Here is a 20963-nt window from a genome sequence, read left to right as displayed (position 1 = left end):
GCTCCAAAACCTCTGGGAAACTTGCACTAAACTTCCAGTGACCTGTGGGTGATTTGGCACCAGCTCTGTTTTACAGGGGCAGGAGGAGCTCAGGTGGTCGGCCAGTTGTTCCATGTCATGAGCTGAAATGTGTCAGGCTCTTCACTGAGGCTCATGTACTCCTGGTGCACAGTGCTGAATTTTACCCCTCTGGGAACAGTCCTTTAAAATGCTTCTGTCACAGACCTGCTGCTTTCCACAGAAGACTTCCCATCACCTCATACAACTGCAAGAGTTGCAGCAGACTGGGGAAACCTGCTCCTGCCCTCTCCCGAGAGCCTGCTCTGCAGTGAGACCCATCTGTGCAGGGAAACTGCTTCTTGGAGGCTGTGTTTGCCCAGCCATCTCTGCATCCCAGTCAGTAGACACTTCCCTGTTCCACCTGCACCGTGCTAAATGGTCACCCTATGATTTAAAGCATGGGGGAAAGATTCAGGTGAAGCCCTACTAACCAAGCTATTCCCAGGGTGCAGAGGTGTCCACACAAGAGTGAAACCTGCTGGGAAGGAGAAGCAAACCCAGTTCTTGAATAGAACAGATAAAGCTGCAGAGAAGACACTTCAGGGACTTTCCCAGTGCATCTTGGACTCTTCCCACCTGTGAATTCAGCATGCTACATTATCTCTATGACCTTTAATCCACCCCTAGTTACTGTGCAGAATGTTACTGCATCAACATTTTTACCAACAGAAACTGCAGTGTAGATCAAATTAAATGCATTTCCTCAGCAAAGCTGCTGCCTTCATCGCTCACATCTGAGCTTCCTGCCCAGAGATCACTGCTGAGGGTAAGCAGGCTGCTCTGCATCCTCTGGTTTGAAGGAAGGTCAGACATTTCCTAGCAGCTCAATGCAGGAAAGTAACTCCAGTGACCTGTTGCCTTCCACGACAGCTCCCAGCAGAAAATGGTACACCCAGCTTGCAGCTAAGTCTGTGTTATGGTCCGGCAGCATCCTGATGTTCACCTGCTGCCTTGGGTTTCATATAGAGCTGGGCCTTCTCTGTTTCAGCTGCTGGCAGAGGTATGGATTCACTGCTTTGGTAGAGAAATATTTTCTTCCCCACCCTGTATATTCCTGAAATAATATACAAATATCTGCAGAGTTCCTACCTCCATAGGTTCTCTGTAGGTTTAAAGCAGAGCAAGAAGCAACACAGTAAGGTTTCTGGGGATGAGGATTCTGGGCTATGTTGATGATTCTCCTCCTCCCTATCCTGAGCTCTTCATGCCCCACTAGCACCCACTCTGCCTTTATCCTTATGACCTTTAGTATTAAGATTGCTCCCCACACAGCCACCTTCAAATAACAGCTCCAAATCCGCTCCAGACAGTAGTGGCAGCATTATCCATCCTATGCAAAAAATCCTGCAAGTTGGCACACTCAGAGCTGAACTGGCACTGACAGGGAAGGCCAGATCCATAAGTACCCACCAGTGCACAGTGCCTGTGATGCTGCCCAGACAGGGAGCAGAGTCTGATCTCAGTGTCCAACATCTCCCCCAGGAAATCAGTGCAACTCCTCTGGACCATTCATCAGGACAAGTTACAGCCAGGCCACCCAGCTTGCCATGCCACAGGGTGAACCTGGCTCTGGGGTGGAGCAGGCAGCAGAGGAACAGTGAGCAGTGGGTGCTGCCTAGTAAAGTAGCCATGAAATAGCTGTCTGTGTCACACTGCCATTTCTCTAAGTGACAGTCCCTTGAAGCAGCCCGTTAGGGGTTCACTAGGTCTCAATAGCAGAGTCTGCACATTTGTCATCTCTTGAGTGACAAGAGGACTAAAAGTCTATGTGCTTCACTAACTGGCTCCAGCTTCCTTCTCCTTCCAACAGATACTCATTCTCAGGAAATGTATTTTAGGGAGCATAAGATGGGACCCAATGCCCCTCCTGGCCCTTCTACTGGCCAGTCTGGCTGGTTCTGCTTTTCCCTGTAGGACTTGTCCACACTCCTGCCTGCTTTGTCCCTTTTGCTATTTGTCTCTTTGCTCACATCAGCAGTACAGCTTTCCACACCATAGGTAGCAAATACACAAAAGAGATGCCCCATCCACACCACATGTAATGTGATCCCACCCCACAGGGTTGAGGATTTGTCTGAAATCCCAGCTCACAGAATATCACCATCAGGACAAAAATCTCTGCTGTAATTTCCTCTTACCTGTAGGGAGGTTTCTCATCCTTACTGATGCTGAAGACAAACTGGCTCCCCCAGGGGAGCCCCAGACTTGATTTGGGAAGCCCAGCTGGTGACTGGGGTGTCGGGGACTGTAGTGGCCTGGAGCCTGCCACATTCACCAGCTGGCAGCTTGGCCCCTGGGGGTGCCAGCTCCACATCTCACCACACCACCCTGGAGCTCTGCCTGGGAATGCCACCACTCTCACACGAGGTTGGGGGAGCACTGGTGGAGGACAGGCAGCTGCTATGGTGGGACAGTTGTCAAGCACGAGTCATCCCCCTGCACCGGTGTCAAGTGCCCGGCAAAGCCAGGGCTCTGCAGGGGGAGGTGGTGAAACTCTCAGCTCCTTGCAGTGATCACTCTGAGAGGGAGTGAAGTGCAGACACCTTCAGGCTCCACAATGGAGGCTGCAAGGGCTCAGCACATGTCAGCAAACACTGCTCCCTGCTCTTGATCCTTTAGGGGCTGGGGATGCCCCTTTAGCAGCCAGCAGCAATTAGTAAGAGAGAGCTTTTCCTATAATTAACCAGCTTCTGATAGTGGTGGGATTTGGGTCAGAGCAGCAGGTGCTGCACATACTGTCACAAGCCACAGCCATAGCCTTGGGAATTTGCAGTTTCCACAGCACTTCCTGCCCTATTGTGCCCCTCCATATCTCGGTCACTCCTCAAAAATGCCATGAGACAGCATCTGGGGTCAGTGACCAGCTCCTGGAGCACAGATTCTGCCAAAACCTTTGAGTATATGGAAACTTGTGCTCTCACTGCAGTTGCTGTGTCGGTTTAGTGTGAGAGAATTGCAGACATGGGCATGGAGGATAATTAGGTCAAACCACCTTCTGTTCACATGTGAAACTTATCCACAGTGGTTCTAGTGAAACTGGAGGAAAGACTGTGGCTTTACCCATCACAACTGAGAGCAAAAATAGATCAGATGTCAATATTTAGATGACAGGAGATGGAGTCCTCCTGGGAAGGCACAAGATCTGGTATTTCAGATTTCATTATAAAATAAATGCTGTCTTTGCCTCAGAGATGTGCTGTGGCCATTGCAGCTGGATATAAGTGTCAGGAGGCTGTAACTGCCTTTCCTGCACCTTCTGTGAGGACCATCCATGTCCCTCCTCTTCAAAACAAACTGGAGTTACAGTGGTCCCATCTGAATGAGGATTACAGCTCCATGGTTGGTTTAAATTGCTCTGCAAGTCCCTCTTGGAAAACACCAGCTCTGAGCAGAGAGACATCACCCCAGTGGGTGGTCACTGCTTCCTTTCTCCTCTCAAGGTCCTGGACACAACCAAGCCAACACCAGACTGCACTGCCAGATGCTGAGGCCAAGACACTTGGCTGCACATCACAAGAAATATTGACAGGTGGGAATCAGCTTTAAAAATCCCTAGAGGAGCTCAGAGGGACCTGGAAAACCTGCTTGCTCTGCCTGGAGAAACTTGGTCAAGTGGGATGACACTGTAAACTGGAAGAGGGCGAGATCAAGTGCCATGAGTTGAAATTAGGCATTTCAGGCCAAAACTGCCAAAGAATATTGAAATATGGGGTCCCTGCAGAATATCCTTTCTTCCTGATCCTTAAGTAAGAGCTGTGCCTTTCACTCAGAAGGGACTGAGCAGCTTTCTCTCATTCAAGTATGGCAGAAGACTGAGACGAACATTTGGAATACTCCCCACGACCTTGAAATCTGCTGATGTACAAATCCAGTCAGCATTCAGGATGGAGTCCAATCTTCAGTCAAAGCTGAGGAATCGGACATGAGGTTTAGAAGAAAATCAGGTTTGTGGTTTTATACCTCATTTATAACTCAGATTATTGCATATATGCATTGCTTCTCCCACTGGATCACTGCCATACCTTTTCTTGGCCTCTTACAGATTGATTCAGCTGATTTGCAGCTCTGCCAGAATTTCTTTCAAATCTTTATCTTTCTGTGCACTGATTTCCCCCACACCTTCTCTAAAGTGGGGCTATGCCACTTGCTTTCAGCTCTGGCTGGGAGCTCCTCTGTGTTCACCCTGTGTCTGTGCAGAGCCCAGAAGAGCATCAACTGCTGTGGCACAAAGAATAAAGAGGAATGAAGATGTGATACTTTGGCAGAGCAGCTCTGGAAAGTCTGTGCTGCTCCTCTTGCTAAATTCTCTGCTGAAGGTTTGGCTCTGTTTGCACTGGCTGCTGAAAGCTAAGCCAGCCTGGTGATGATGGAGCATTTTTGATGTCTAAAAAGAGCCCCCAACAAAACCAATTGTTTCTGTTTATAGCTGACCTTCTCTGATACACAAAAAGTCTGAGCAGACAGAGCTCACCCAGCTCCAGCAGGCAAGAGGCACCCATCAGCTCCATCTGGAAGGATGTGTTCAGCAGCAGCTCAGGCAGAATGGGACACCCAGAAGATGCACAGACTGGGACTGCTGTAAGCAGCCCAGACAAATGCATAGCTGCAAGTAGAACATTTGCACACAGACCTAATGAGTAAGAAAACTGAGTTGTCTGCTTACCCCAAACTCCTCATTTTTACTTTTGCAAGAAACAAAAGACTGGGTGAAACCCTGACTGACCTCCCAGATGCAGAGTCTTGCTGCATGTGCACTGCCTGGCATGGAAGGAATTTCAGCTGCAGCCCAGCCTCCCCAGTATGGGTGGCAAGGTAATCCCAATGTGGGAGAGAGCATAGCTTCTTTTAGTAGGTATCTGATGAAATAAGCAACCTTTTTCTGTTGGCCCAAGGACCTAAGACAGCTGACTACAGAAAACATGCTCCATGTAGACATATGTACTGGTGGGAATCTGGGATGACCATACTGGTAGTGAAAGGACAGAAAAAGCTCCAGGGAGAACCAGACCTGCACTTAGAGGAACCCTGCAGGAAGATCTCTGAAACATCTGTGTGTGTCTCAGGAGCACATGTCCTGCTGAGAGGCACCAGGTCCCAGCCCCAGAAACTGAGCTCAGGCTCAGACCACAGCCCCTGAGCACTTGCACAAGCACAACCACCATCTGTGGTGCTGCTCATCAAGGAGCTCACTCCTCACCCTGCATCCTTGGAGATTACATTTCACAAAGTCAACCTCTGCAGCGCATCCTCTGCATTTTCAAAGTCTCTCCTTAACAGGTGGCTGTCTTGCTCCTCCCCAAACATGCTACAGCTTGAATCAGACACTTTGATCAGGGGGAAAATATCCCCAGGCTAAAAAAAAAGTTCTTGATGTAACACCCAGCAATGTGTTTGAACCAACCTGTCAGTGCACAGTGGAGAACCAGGGCCTGAAACTGGGAGGGAAGCAGATGAAGATCTGACCAGCAGTCTTAAAAAAACCCTGCCTGAATCCTGACACCCAAAGAGTATTTTATAGTTTTTATAGAGATACTCACCCCTGCAGAGGAGTCTAGATTGCCTTCCTGCAAGCACAGTGTCCCAGTGGAGACATCCCAGGCTTTCATGCTGATAGGAGCTGCTGTCCTGTACGAGATCCTGGCTGGTGGTGCAGATGGAAATGGTGGTTTGTGGAAATAACTGAACATCCAAACTAGATACCTTAATCTGTGCAAGTTTGCTGGCTGGAACAGTAACTGTGGAAGAGAGCTGGACGATGAGCAGTTCCCATCCATGGGGGCCTTGAATGCTGTGATGCCCTATGAGTGTCAATGGTTGCCCTGCAAAGAGTGGTGGCTCCTTCCTGGAGCACTGTTCTGGTGGCTGCCAGTACATCCAAATAACCCCTACTGTAATCAAAATGGACAAAAATTCTGGTCACCCCCTTGCCTGCTCTACTGGTGTGGGACAACTCAAATGTTTGCCTGAGCCAGATGCATTCACAAAATTTTCCTTTAATAGCATTTTGTGACACAGGTTGCCTCCTCCACTGCAGCCCCAACTGCTGAGAAATCAATCATTACCAGCAGTTAGCTGTTTGATGGTTAACAGCCTGAACCAAAGCCAAACTGGTTGTTAATTGGGCTAACAACTGATTTCAAGGGGTTGTTTTGCAGGGCCCAACACTCCCAGCAATTGACTTGGAGTTGTAACTAGCAGCCAGGCAGCAATTAACAGAGCCCGGGGAAATTCGCAGGCCATTACCAAAGGGCTGGCTCCCAGCTGGGCTCCTGCTTCTCACGGGAGATAGGGAGCACAGCCACAGCCCAGGGCCTGAGCAGGCACAGCCAGCACTCAACAACCCATTTCATATCCTGATAGACAAAATTCTACAGTGTACAGCCTAGGTCTCATCCTGCACTTCAGGAGGCTCTTATGGGTTTGGGTTTTTGAATGTTGTTATTGGAGTTTTCCTAATGCTCGCTATGAACTTCCACAGGGACACCTTCCAGCTCTCCTTCAAATCCTCTCGGGACTTTCTTCTGCTGTGGTAATAACTAGACCTGTGCTTATGCCTGTCTTGACAGCTTATGGCACCTGGTACTGTTGACCATATGAAACATGATGTCTTTGGGGCAAAGGCTGCTGCTTACTCTGGGAGCTGCTCATAAAAGAGGAGGTTCCAGCCACCAAGATGCACTACTACAGCAAAAAAGATTTTGCAAAATAATCACAGCAAGAGAGCAAGGCTGAGAATTTTTCTTTCTCCTCCTGCTATAAATCTTTAAGAGGAAAAAAATTAGAAAACTACTGGCCATATTGGCAGGAGAAGCCAGCCAAGAAATCAGTCACATGGTCATGTTTGAAAGGGGTTGCTCCATGGCTGAACAGAGAGCTTGGATGGGAGCAGTGGCACAGACAACTTCACCAAACTGGGGAGGCTCTGACAGCCTTCAGCATCCTATTTCCAGTGCACAACAACCAACAGCACATCCTCAGCAAAGTGATAATACCTGAACATGGCTGGAATGGCTCTTCCCAACACATCCAAGCCTCCCCCAGCTCTGACCTAGGACTATGCAGCCACAGATTCCATCTTGGACACCACACAGCCTGGAAGGACATTCCAGTGTTACAGCTACTATGAACATGCTCTAAGTCACATGAAGGCCAAGGGCATCCCCTCTGTTCCCACAATTGCAAATCTGAAGTGCATTTCTTTGCACAGTACCTGGGCCATTGGGCAGCCTGCAGTAACATCTGTAACCTTCAACTGATCCACACACGAGCCCTCTCTCATCCTGCAGCTGGTGTGGTGCAGGCACAGTGGGGGCCAAGAAACTTTGCTGGAGCCTGGCACCAATTTCATGCTGACTTTGACCCTGTAAAAGCTGCAGGTTCCTGTTAGCCCAGTCCCAAATATCCCTCCAACATCTCCCAAGAGCTCCCAGCCAGAGGGGCCATGTATCCCTGGGCTCATGGCTTGTTAGCACCAGAGGTCACAGCACATCCTTGTCCACGAGGAAGGCAAACAGCAAACTTGGCCATTCCTCTGCAACAAAGCCACAAGAACTGTTAGAGCAGCTCCATTGCAAAGGGAGAACTGATAGTGCTGTAGGCATGTGGGGTGGGGGGAGTGCAAAACGCTGCAAATGGGAAGCAGAGTGGTAATGAGGAGCATATGTGTAGGTGCTTGGAGCATCCCAGGTGCTACAGAAGTGCTAAGTGTTATTACTACGGCCAGGAAACGGGCTGTGAAAACCAACTGTACTCCACATCCCCTCCCTCTGCACCTTCTCCAGGGTCTGGACCCGACTCCCCATTAGACTCAGGAAAGCAGGAACCAGCCTGGAGATGCCTTTGGATTCACCCTGTGGTCAGATGAGCTGTGTGGAGAGGAGAAGAGCAGAGAGGGACCAAGGCTCAAAAGGAGAATCAGGTCTTGTCCACCTGTGGCCAAGAAGATTTTGTGCCCTGTCAGAGTATGGTGCTGTCTCTCAATACATGTTGAGTGCTGTTGCAGCACAGAAGGATGTTTCCATATGTGAAACCCATTTTGTGGCCACCTTGCCCAAAGTAATCTGTCTCATGAGCTCCTGGCCTGAAGGGCCATTCCCTTGGGACAGCACCGAGCTCATTTCTCCTCCACCTTGTGTCTCCCTTTGGGATGCTCCCCTTGGTTCCACAGCCAGGGCTTTCTGGTGTGGAGCAGGGCATGGAGCTGTGCTGAGCCCTCCCTGCTGGCAGGATACAGCCCACCAACAAACCAGTTTGGTTTGGAGTGGCCAAAATATGAGATCCCCCACTGAGTCCCTGAGCATCCCTGTTTCTGGCTATAAATCCCTTCCAAGGAGGAGTCTTTAAAGAGGGGGGCTGAGATGATCCACAAGCTGCAGCCACCCCCTGCCCCCTCCCCGAGAGGAATTGCTCTCACACAAATGAAATGTGTGTAATTAATGGGCAGGGGGCTGGACAGGTCTGAGATGAAAGCGTTTCCTGGACTTGTCCCTCATTTGCATGGTATCAGAAGCTGTTCAGAAGGTGTGACTTTTCCCACAGAGAGCCCTTAGTTCGGTGGCACAATAAAGCCAGAACTTCTTACCCAGAATTAATTAAAGGAGGGGGAGGGCAGGGAAATGTTTGAAAGCTGAGCCTGATGCAATAAACAAACAGCCCAGTCATCCTTCCCAAGCTAGAGCTTGCCTAAGGGAGCCTGGGCAAGCCCCAGCCCTGCCACAGCATCCTACAGCCCACCCAGCCCAGTGGGCACCCACATCCAAGCAGAACTCTTGGAAAAGTTGCAAACTGAAAGAAGGGCTGGGAGCAGAGATAGCATGTGCCAAAAGGTTTGGGGTTTGGTTGGCAAGGCCCTGGTGCAGCCCCTGCTCAGTCAGCATGTGCCCCTTTTCTTGCCCCTTCAATTTATTGCTGCCTGTCTCCTCTGTTTCTCTACCATAGAATCACAGAATGGTTTGGATTGGAAGAGGCTTTAAAGCATCTAGTTCCAAATGCCCTGCAGGACAGGGATACCTTCCACTAGATCAGATTGCTCAAAGCCCCATCCAACCTGGCCTTGAACACTGCCAGGGATGGAGCACCCTCAGCTTCTCTGGGCAACCACAGCAGCATTTAATCTGAAAACAGCTCTTTCTCCTGCTTCTGTTGGCCTGGTGTGTTCACCCCACATTTACCTCTGACCCTGTGTTAGCTGGCTGCACCAGATGGGCTGCCCCATGATCTGGCAAGGCAGAGTCTCCCAAGGGTCACTCAGCTCCAGCCTTGTCACTGTGTCTGGGTGGCACTGCCTGGTGAAGGCAGGGACATGCACACACCACTGCTGGAGCTCAGATGGGGCCATCATCCCTGCCCCAACAGCCAGAGCAGCAAGCTGCCCTCCTACTTCATCTGCCACCTCCCTCCAGCCAGCTGCTGGCAGTGAGGGGCTGCAGGGTGACACTAGAACATCAGGAACAGGAACATGCCCACCACAAGGACTTTGCTAGCTCAAAGCAGGGGTCTCTGCCCAAAACACCCACACTAACAGCATGAGTTAACAAAAGCAAACATATCCCCAAATCCCCCTGTCCCCAGCCCTGTCCTGCATCCAGTCCCATCTCAGCACCCTGCAGTCCCCAGGGCCTTTGGATGCCTGTGGTTCTCAGACTTGGTTCACACACCTGCTGATGAAGGAAAAAGGAAAAGTCCCAGATTCCTGGGTTGATGATTGACCCTATGCATTCAAATAGCAGCCAGGGTTCCTGTAACTGTGGAGGAGCAGCAGGTATCACTAGGGACTGTCCCCACCTCCCTGAATGGGTGGAGGAAGCCACCAGCCCTGGGGACCATGTGCACAGCACCCTGCAGGGCCCAGGCAGAGCATGAGCTCCTCCAGATGCACCAAGGACTAAGTGGTGTCAGTGCAGAGACAGGACATGAGGAGCCATTAATTAATTCACCTACTCATTAGTTTACTAGAATTGGGCTCTGTAATTCCCAAGCAATGGTGAAAATAGGTGACTAGGAGCTAAAGTTAGACAAATTCAAGCAATAAACAAAGTCTCAAGCTGTAGTGCTCCATGGCCACCCAGACTAACCATGGATCAAGTGAGCTGGGGATCCCTTCCCAGAGGCCAGGCCTGGGTGCCTTTCACTGTGGCAGAGCAGACAGCAGCAGGATTTGGGGGTAGTGTGGTGCAGAGCTGTGCAGGGACACAGGAGTGTCCATATCCACCTCAAACACCAGGATGCTGGCTGTTCACTGCTCCAGCTCTTGGCTGCATCCCAGGATGACAGGGATGGGGGAAAGAGCCTTACTGGGGACTGGGCACCCACACCATGTCCTTCCCTACCACAGCTGGGGCATTTGCAAAAGACAGGAGTCAGTCCTGTGCCTCTGCTACCTGGAGCAGGCACCTGGCACCAATTCACTCAAGTCCACAAAGCCATTAGGAAAAGCAGTTAGACAAATTAAAGGAAGAAAAGCAACCATTAAGGACTCTCAAACACCATCTCTGCCTGGGGAAAGGCCAGGAGCAATTCACTTTTAATTCCTGTCTGTAAACCACAAATAAGTCTCGCCCTAGCTGTCATCCTTGGCCCTTGGGTCCTTCCTGGAACAGACAGACAAAAGCCATCCTTGCTGTCTCATGGCTCAAGCAACATCCCTGATCACCCTGATGCAGCAGTGATGCTCAGGTGCAGAGCACAGCCAAATGCTCAGCCCCCTCTTTTCCCTCCTTGAAATTATTGAGGAATAGTGCCAGCTCAGCCCAGGCTGCTGTGTCAGCAGGGGAAGGCTCAGCCTTGCACCCACAGATGAGTCTCAGCATGAGCACGAGGTGATGTCACAGGCACCCCCTGAGCACTGCAAAAACTCAGAGATGGTGGGACTCACCTTGCAGGGCAGCTACACTTACACAGTTTAACACATTTCACAGTTTTGTTCTTGCATGCTTCCATGCCTTAGAACCACTCCATACCTGAATCCCTGATCAGCTCCTGTAAGCGACACCCAGCACTGCAGCAGGGTTGAGTGTTCTCTAAAGGAGGGCATGCCCATTTTGCACAGCCCCCAAACTCTTCTGGGTAAGAGAGGAGCAAATGCCAGCTAATCTCCATTGCACTATGTCCCCATTCAACCTGCAGTGGGCCTTGCTTCCACATTTCAAGAAGGTGGCATCTGCACATTAAACCTGGAATTTGCCGCAAGGAAAACTGTGATTTCCACAAAACTCATCTAGGTCTAAAATACTGAGGCAGTCTCCCACTTTTCACAGCTGTTCCCTTGGGAAGGAAATTGTACCAACCAGCAGCCTCAGCCCCTCCTGCACCTCACTGCCATCCACATCTATCCCTGTCCAATATGTCTGTCCAGCCCCAACCCCTCCCTGGAAAGCATCAGGCTCAATTAGACTAATACAAACTTTTAATGCACATATTAAATAAATATTTCAATCATTTCATATTCAATTTGTACACAACCGAAACAAAACGAAAATCCTTAAGGAAACAGGAAAAACCTCAAACAATCAAAAAAGATTGGATGAAAAGTCACCCCTGGTTCTGGCTCCTATCCAGTGTCTTTGTTTGCCCTCCCCGTGAAGAATAATTGGTTTAACCCTTTGGAGAGAGTCACAGTCCCAGGGCAGCATGTGCAGAGCAGGGCTGGCTGAGGATGTTCACTCAAGAGATTTAATGTTTCCTTTGGGGTTGTTTTTTTTTTTTTCCTGAATATAAAATTTGGCTTTTGTCAACACAAATTTTGCAAGAAACCCTTTCCTTTCCCAGGGGAGCAAGGGCAGCAGTATTTCTTATCAAAGAAGAAACCTGGAAGAGATGGTTGGCAATGGAAGCACCATTATGACAAGATACTGAATATTACAACAAAACAGCCTGAAATGGCTCCACAATAATTTGTAAACTTTGTTTAATTTTATGGATGAAAACTTGCATCTCATAAAAAAATATAGACAGAAAAAAATATCACTTTTTGGTGAGAAGTTCACATTTTCCACATGGGGAAAAAAAATAATACCGGTTATCAGCCCGCTCCAGAGCAGCTGTACCTTAGTACTTTAAAACAAACCAAATGCCAAAGATGCTCCCGTGGGTAAGAGGTACCAAGTTCAGGACTTTCTCTGGGGAATCCATCACCCCTGTCCCCTCCTGAGAAAAAAAAAGTAAGTTGAGAGTTGTGAAGCCAGCAGCATTCTCAGAAGGATGTGACTTTCAGCAGCCCTTTGCTCAGCCAAAGAAGCAGGCACTGCGAGGAAAGAAAGCATCCAGTGGTCCTCACCCCAGGTGCCACAGCCAGCCCCCACTGGCAGTGTCCCACATCACCCAGGCTGCCAAAACCACCTAGGAGGCCTCCAACCACCTCCAAAATAAATCCCCTCCTCTTAGCTGTTTTCCAGTCTCTCCATCTTCTCCAGCAAGCATAGCATTAGTTCAGTTCATTTAAGTAGCACATCGCTTCCAGATTTGGATTTCCATGGTTTTTTTGCTTGTTTGTTTTAAACATGATTTTTTTAACTCCTTTCCCCCTAGAGCTACAAAAAAAAATATTACAAAATAAAGCGCAACCCCAAACAGACTAGAACATTTCTAAGTGAAGGGCTCTTCTCCCTTCACCAGTCTTTGAATGTTTCATTACTTTTAAAGCTGGAGTACAAAAATAGAGCCTCTCTCTTTTTTTTTTCCTCTTTTTTTTTTTTTCTGTTTTTTAGTAAAAACCAAACACCCCCCCCCCCAAAAATACCAACAACTAGAGCAGGTAATTTTTTTTTTTATCCTCCCCCCTCCCTTTTTTTTTTTCTTTAGTTTAATGCCCATATGGGAAAGTCTCTACACATAGTCCACCGAGCTCAGAGGAGCATCCTCCAGGAGGGATGCAGGCAGAGGGGCAGGGCGGGCACATCAAGGGCCAGCTCTGGAGTTTCTAGTCCTTTTGCTCCTGCGGTTGAAGGGGTAGTTGAGGAACTCGAAGCGCCTGTGGGGCTCGGTGGTCTGGTGGCCCTTGGGCAGCCTCTTCATGAAGTGCACCTCGCGCTGGTGCTGGCGCGTCTTGGAGCCCTTGCGGGGGCGGCCCTTGCGGGTGAAGGCCATGTACCAGCCCTCGTACTTGGCGTTCTGCAGCGCCGTGTAGTTGTTCTCCAGCACGATCTCCGTGAACACGCAGTCCTTGCCTTTGCCGTTGCTCTGAGAAGGGACGGGAGCAGAGATTTAACAGGAGGCTTCTCACTGCTGAGGCAGCAGGGTTACAGAGCTTGTGAGCAAACCAAAGGTTCACTTCTCTCACAAGTCAGAATTGCCCAAAATGTGCTTTTCCTTAACATGCTACAGGGAGCAGGCACTGTGACGAACACTGCTCATTGCTGCTTTTGTACCAGTGTACCTTAACTTCCACCACTTCCATAAAGGAACTTTTGCCTCCATCTACGCCTGGATGTAACCAAAAGTAAACTCTCCATCCAAAATTAACCCACCCATCCTGTCCTCCTGGGGTCTTTAATACAGGAGGGGCATCGAGTGGCAGGAGAAGCAACATGAGGTCAGTGGTGACACTGCCCACAGATGCAGGTGATGGGAACATGGAGTAGCCAGGAACTGAGCTCCTCACTATGGGGACAGTGGCAGGACTAGAGAGGGACCTACATCGGGCAGCCCCCAGGAAGCAATGCCACGGAAAACCCTTGCAGATAATCACTGCTCTGGAGGGATTTTGCATGTCCAGCCCCCTTGCACGGGAAGGGGCATCAAGGCACAAAAGCTGCATGACAAACCAGCAGGTGGTGGGGTCTGTCCTTGGGGCCAGCCCCATGGAGCATCTTAACATTCCTGGCACTTGTACCATGTAATCGTGGAGAATAGACCAGCAATCCGCCTATTTGTTCGCAGAGATAGAAGGAATGTGCCCCACACGCACCCGCCCATCTCTCTGCTCCCCCTCAGGCTGCAGCATGGCTTTGTCCCCCTGACCCCTAAGGCAGGGCTCTCCTCCTGGCAGTCCCCGGTCCCTGTCCCCGGCAGCTCCCTGCCTTGCACCCTACCTTGCCAATCAGCTTCCCCTTCTTGTTCATGCAGATGTAGAAACCTGTGGCCGCCCCCTTGATACGCACGCGGCTCCCGAAGGTGTCTGTCTCCACGATGAGCTTGGCTGGGGAGAGCAGCGGGGAGAGAGGGAGGGAGGTCAGAGGGGCTCTGGGATAGGGCTGGCACAGGTATGGAGAGCCCAGCAATGCACCCTGATGCACTGATCTCTGGCAACTGAGCCAGAGAGAGCCCTAGAATCAGCACATGAGGTTAAGATACAGCCTGTTGTCAACCCTCTTAACTTGCCCCATGACCCTGCATGACCTTGGACATGTCCCTTTGCCACCTTAAGCTGTGCAGGATGGGGAGTAGCTCTGTTTTACCCAGTTCCACAGGCTCAGTGGTTCAGGTGCCACAGAGGTGTCCCAGATGGAGGCAGGGCAGTGAGCAGGGCACATGCTGGTTGGCAGAGAACAAGGCAGCCACCCTACAAACCGAGGCAAGTCTGGGTGTGCCTGTGGGCAGGAACCAGACAGGCACCTTTTGGATGAGCACAGCGTGCTGCCAGCTGTCCCCAGCCCAGGGGACACCGCTCTGTGTCCCTCTGCCAGGCCAGGGCTGCAGGAGGAGCAGTGACTTTGCAGCTGGCAGGGGAGGCGTGAAGGGTACAGCCACCCTTTTAATGCCTTTCACCTTTGCACGAGTCGAGAGGGCGTATTGATTTGGTCTCAGTTTTTAATGGAGGCATTGATCGGAAGGAGCTATGCAAATCGCTGGGTCGATGGGCCGCCTATAAATAGACCTGTCACCTTCCCTCCCTGCCTTCACCCTGGGAACCCAAGCCCCAAAGCCCAAGCATCCCCAGGGAAGGGGGAGGATGGGGATCCTTCTTCCCCGTCCTGCAGCTGCTGTCCTCAGAGCAAGCCCGGGTGGGGATGGTGGCTACCTGTTTGCACCTCCAAAGCTCTGTGCTCTGCCCAGCACCAAAGAATTCCCCACGATGCTGAAAAGCCAGCTGTGACTGTGCCAGCACCACCTCCTGTCCAGCATCAGCCCACAGTACAGTAAGTGCTACCCAACAAGGAGATTTTAAGACAGGCCACAAAGGTTCCAAGCCTACACTCTTATTAGGGGTTTAAGTTCATTGATGCTTTATCTATCCTCTCTGACCCCTGCACAAGGTTTGCTCAGTTTCTCAGGACTGCTGTTCACTGCAGCAGTGATGTGGCTTTGGAGAGGGAGGCTCTGCAGGAGGATGCTTTGAACAGCAGAAGCAGACTGTAGATGCACACTCAAGTAAAAGAGAGCCTAAATCACACTCTGGGCTAGGGGCAAATGGCCTTTCTGTCTCTGCAGTGCCTCGACCCTGCATCCCTCTTGTGATGGGTGCTGCTGAGGTCAATGGCACCAAGGGTGGGGACAGCAAGCAGGCAGTGCTGGCAGCCACTGAGCTGACCAATGGAAAGGTCATCCCCAAATTTGCTGGGGCCAACTGATTTGGTGCTGTTAGGCAGGTCAAGCTTGATGTGCATGCAGACACCCCCTCCCTGCACCCCCTCCTGTCAATTCACCCTGCAGCATCTCTTGTCCCCAAGCTACCATCTACTCACATCCCCCTACTCCTAGGCAGGCCCAGATTGAACTCAGAGACAAGAAATTTGGGAAGAGCCAACTCCAGGCTGTGCTGGTCAATGCCCAGAGCCTGACAAGCACCCAGCACCCCAAAATCACCCACGGGAGTGATGGCACCCTGCAAACAAAGCATTGAGACAGTGACCCCCTATTTGTCTATATTGGGGAAAGGGGTGGAATTGATCTTGGAGGCAGTAAAAGGTTTGAGGAGAATTGATTTTTCTCTGAGAGATAGAAAGAGCTGGGAGGGAGGGAGGGATGAAGAGTGAAAGAGGGAGGGAGTGGGGAGGCCTTAGCCCCAGCAAGCACAAAACCCTGCTTTAAAGATGCATATTGCTTCTCTTTTGGACTTTTCTTTTTTCTTTTTTTTTTTTTCCCCAAAGGGCAGCTGTGATTTACAGCCACCAGACGGGTTTGCTGCCCTGCACGAGCCCAGCCCATGTGTCACTCTGGCCCCCTTATCCACAGAGGATGAAGACAACGTGGCCCCAGAGATTTGCACCCCTAGACCCTTGCAGGCAACTTGTGAACCCTGCAAACTCCAGCCCCAATCACAGAAAACCCTGGGCACGGACAAAAACCAGCAAGTGGGCAGAGAGCTGTGCTGCTGTCTCCAGCCACTCACGGGGTGGAGTCCAAGCTGCAGCTGGCAGTGGTTTTTCTTGGTGGCAGGCACAGCCTGGGAGGGACAAGCTGGGCTGCACCGGCCGCCCTCCTTCCCTTAGAATTAAAAAAAGTCAATCAAATATTGACAATTAAGACAAATAACTGAAAACGCCGGACTCGATGTTAAGTCGGCTGTAAAAATGTCAGCGTGGGGAAAGGGGTCATCTGCAAAAATAAATCAACCCCTTTTACACGCCCACCTCCAAAAATGAGACTAAAAAAAAAAAAATAAAGCAGAAAGAAGGGCTTGAGGAGGGGGGAATCTTCGCTGCAAAAGTGGATTTCTAAATAATGTTTGGGGGAGTCCTTTTTTTTCCCTTCCCTCTTTTGGGGAAGGGGGGAGGCTTAACGTTTTCAACTCTATTCTTTCATTTAAGTGACAGATTTATCCCAGTAAAATTATGTTTCATGCTCAAACTTTGAAGGGAAAGTGGCTACGTAAATGCTGAAAAAATGCAGCGAGACACACTTGATCCCCCAACTGGACTGCGAAGAGGAGAAAGTATTCAGGAAATGTTAAAAAAGGTGAAAGTAAGAAGCGTTTTAATAGTTCTTCCAGACATGGGGGCCTCCCTAGAGATTCATACAGAACAATCCTGAACCTCTATTTTAACATTTACAGACTTGCAACTCTTTTAAAACTTTACATCTGAAAAACTGCTTGCTCTCTTTCTGGTTTAGATCAGTCTTCATTTTCCTCCTTAGCTCTTCAAATGCTTAACCTTTTTTTATTACATTTTAATAGAGTTTTTCAAGCCACCACCAGTCCCCTCCTTCTGGCCGTATTTAAACCTGGTTGTTATTTAAATATGCACTTACTGTTTTTTAAAATCCAGGCGATAGAGGTCTAAAACAAGATGGGATTTTCTTTTTTTTTTTTTTTTGCTTTGGAAATTAGCTACTGCCCTTTCAAGCTAGAGCTGCTCCAGGATGGGAATAATTCATTTGCAAGATTAATTCTGGATGTATGGAACATCACATGGAACCTGCACTGTGCTCACACTGATAATGTCCAGCATGAAATTTTCAGTCAAAGCAAAATGAAGAAAAAGCCCTCTAAAGCCATAAAGGTAAAGAAAAAAATTGTTTCAACTAATCTACCCAAGGAAGAAAGGGAAATTGCAGCTAATACCAAAGAAAAACAGTTGTGATAGGTGTGTTCAGCACACAGGAGCACAGCTCTGGGTGCAGGATCGGGGCTCCCTGGCCCCACTGACCCTGCGTTCCACCACCCCAACGTCAGTGTCTCACACCATTAAAGCACTGGGACTTCCAGAGTCCCCAGCAGAGGGACCGGTCCCCTGCCCCAGAGAGGATGGAGGTTTTGGGGAGGGGGTGCCAGGGCCATGCAGAGGGGCCGTGGCAGAGCTCAGGCTCTCACGCTTGCAGAGTCCCTGCTTTGTCTCTGCAGATGCCGCAGCATCTTTGCCTGCGGCCGACCGCCGCGCTGACCCTCTGCTCGGGATGTGTTTTGAGAAGGAGGGATGGGACAGGAAAATGACACTTTAGACAGACCTAGTTCAGGAAAGGCTTCCAAAGCAGTCATTCCCCCTTTCTCCTCCCTGCCTCTTCTTTCTCAAATTCACTTTCCAATTCTGTCTCAAAAGGAAATCTCAGGGATTCCCATCCCTGCAAAGAGCCGGGACGAAATGTCTGATGATGCTCAGGATGCCGCAGCCCCAAGCCCTCTGAGTCAGGTGCAAACCACGAATTAAAGGGACAGAAGCAGAGCCTATCCTTCAAGAACTAGTCCCCTCCTTTGGCACAGGGAACCTGCCCTCACCTTGAATCACACAGCTGCTGATTACTGACCCCATGTTCTCCTTTTACAAGCCCCCACAAGCCGAACGATTTTAACGATTTCTGGCTAACAAACAGGACGGAAATCATCAATCGCCACGCTGGGCTGCAAACACCTCCCCAGCTCCCCCCATGGCGTGTCCTTACCGTGCACATCCCCATCCTCTGCCATCGCATTGATTTTCTTGTTGTCCAAGATCTGCACATGTTTCCCGCTGGTCCGGCTGTACAGCTGGTAGGTACGGACAAGCCGCCGGCTGAGCTGATCTGTCACCAGGCTCTGCTCCCTCACATGCTGTGTAAAATTAGGTGGGGACTGAACAGTTACCTTTAGGAAATTAAAAAATATACAACACACCATTATAATCTCTACTCCTCAGCGGGGCAAATGGGCTGAGCCGAGATTGCCAGCCTCCAGCTGGGCTTTAGGGAAGGCCAAGAGCCAGGACCGCGGCGGTGCCTCCTGTGCCACCAAAGTCTCTCCACAAGGAGCATTAAGCTCACGGACACAGAGCCCTATACAGGGCTGTGCCCTCTCCAGACATGCCCTAAGCAGAGGTGTGGGTAGCTCAAGAGTAGAATAGGGCTTGGTGACCCCAGAGGCTTCTCCAGAACTCAGTGGGTCCTGACTGGGGTACCTTGAGATGGGCATCAAGGCTGGGAGCTGGAGGCGATCAAGGTGGGACCTCAAGGGGCTGATGCTTTAATCCCACACCTCTCCCACCTCTGCAGGGGCATACTACTGCTCCAGCTGCCCTGGGCACACACCCCAAAAGTTTCAACAGCTGCCTGTCCTCCAAGTCTCAATCTCTTTATTTGCTCCCAAGTACCCCACTCATTAAGCTCTTCAAACAAAGTCCACCGAGTTAGTAGAATTATGAGGCATAAGAATTACCAGAAAACCATACCCCAGGGCAAGTGTTCAGCAGCATAAACACCCAAGGATACCAACATGCTGCCCGTGCAAACACAGCCCTCATCCCCAGTCAGCTGTTTGGTGCCAGCACAGGGTCATCCCCAGCCCATTCACACCCTTTAGTCCCGGAGCCGCAGCTAAGCCCGTCCTCTCCAGACCTGACACTGCTGCTCCTGGGCTTTAAATGATTTTCATGAGCGGCCAAACCTGCTCCCCCCTCAGCCTCGGCTTGTGAGCTGGCACAGAAGTCTTTTTCCCCCCTCGTCTCAAATCCCTCTTTTAAGTCTGGAAAGTTTCGCTGCTCCCTGACATTTATAAAGATGTATTCTGAGCAAATGTTAGGAGATCGCTCCTTTCAACATCAGAAGGCTGGGGCTACCCCCCACCACCCCACGTCAAATGGGAAGATTTCCTCCTGTCTTAAACAACAACAGAAAACCACAATAAAAGCAAAAGCCACAGCTCTCCCAAAGCCAGCTTTATAGAGATATCTCCCCTTGACAATGTCATCTCTCTCCCTCTGTTTCTGCCTGTGCATGTGTGTTTCCTATAGACGGGTTTTGGATAATGCAGCAGGATTCTCTCCCCAGCTCTGATGAGGGTACCATGTGGAGGAGAGGTCATTAGCCCTGCTGCTATTTGGTCTCCATCTCATACTCCAAAATATTACAGCTATGTTTTTATACAACTGCACAATCCCAGGGCTATGTTTCCTTTACTTTTCAGCTGGAAACTCCATTTTTCTGCCCTCCCAAGCTTCCAGGAAAATAACAATAATTTTTAAAAGTAGCTTAAAGGGCATTTTAAACAAAGCTTCTGCACCTGTAATCTCAGGGGGAAGGGGGGCTTCACCCCGGTTTGGAGGCACACCGCTCCCAGCGACGCGTGCCTGCTGGTATGCGGGTGTTGCACAAGTTCTGCCCGGGATGTTTAATCTATCCATGTCACTTCTGTCTCTGCCGATACAAACCAGCGATGCTAAAGTCTGACACGTCTAAGCTGAATCAAAACCTGGGCTTTTTTACTAAGGCTTTTGCAGGGTTTCTTCTCCTCTTTTTAATTCTTCTTTACTTTTAAGGATGAAGCAAAGGAGAAGGGAAAAAAAAACGGAGCAGAGGGATGAGGGTATCCACAGTGTAATTAGAGGTCGGGGAGACGGGAATTAAAGCTGCTTTAAGATAACCCTGCGTATTTCCTTGAAATCCCGGTACTCCCTGCCTCTCAGCCGGAGTTCCCCGCATGCTATTTCGCGTCCCGGGAAAGACGGGGTACCCCCTCAGCTCCGGCTTTTTACAACCAGGCAACTTTTATCTCCTGGGTTTTAAACTGCTGCTCTTCCCCGTGTCCCTCCCTGCCGAGCCGCTCAGCGGCGGCGGGCACCCCCCATCCCCGCGGGGCGAACAAAGCCGGGCAGCGCAGCGGGCACTTACCTGGGCTTGCAGGCAGAGGACGAACAAGTGCATTAACCTGGGAGGGGGAAAAGCGGGAGAGAGGCGTGAGCCGGGGGGCTGCGGGCGCGGGGCGGGAGGGCTGCGGCTGCCGGTACTCACACGTAGCTGAAGAGCGAAGAGCAGGGGTCCATCGCGGCGCCGGTGCGGGGCCGGGGCCCGGCGGCGGCGGGGAGCGCCCGGGGGCGCGGCGCTGTCTCAGCTCCTCGGCTCCTCTCGCCCTGCCGGCACGTCCTCGCCCCAAAGAAAGGAGGGCACAAGCGGCTACAGAGGGGAAAGGCCCGGCGGCCCCACCGCCCGCCCGGCGGCCCCTGCCGCGGGGAGCCCCCCGCCCCGCTCCGCGGCCCCGCTGCCTCCTCGGGAGGCGAAGCCGACCCGCAGCCCCGACGGCGGGGGCGGGCGGGAGCAGCAGCCGCCGACGGCGAAGCCGG

The 20963-nt window shown here is 50.8% G+C and overlaps 1 protein-coding gene across 2 annotated transcripts; it reads right to left on the bottom strand.

Moving 5' to 3' along the window:
* Positions 1–12863: 12863 nt before the first annotated feature.
* FGF8 (fibroblast growth factor 8) lies at positions 12864–20676 on the bottom strand. 2 transcript variants are annotated; one of them, XM_079313259.1, is made up of 5 exons: positions 20635–20676; positions 20515–20551; positions 18316–18463; positions 14088–14194; positions 12864–13236 (listed from the first exon to the last, which is right to left on the bottom strand). In XM_079313259.1, the coding sequence occupies exons 1-5, from the start codon at positions 20664–20666 to the stop codon at positions 12955–12957; spliced, it is 606 nt and encodes a 201-aa protein (XP_079169385.1). In that variant the 5' UTR covers positions 20667–20676; the 3' UTR covers positions 12864–12954. The 2 variants fall into 2 exon arrangements, with proteins under 2 accessions (XP_079169385.1, XP_079169384.1); XM_079313258.1 differs by having other exon boundaries at positions 18316–18496; positions 20635–20671.
* Positions 20677–20963: the final 287 nt, after the last annotated feature.

The sequence above is a fragment of the Erithacus rubecula genome, assembly GCF_903797595.1.
Source record: "Erithacus rubecula genome assembly, chromosome: 9".
NCBI lineage: Eukaryota > Metazoa > Chordata > Aves > Passeriformes > Muscicapidae > Erithacus > Erithacus rubecula.
This window is presented reverse-complemented; position numbering and strand designations above follow the sequence as displayed.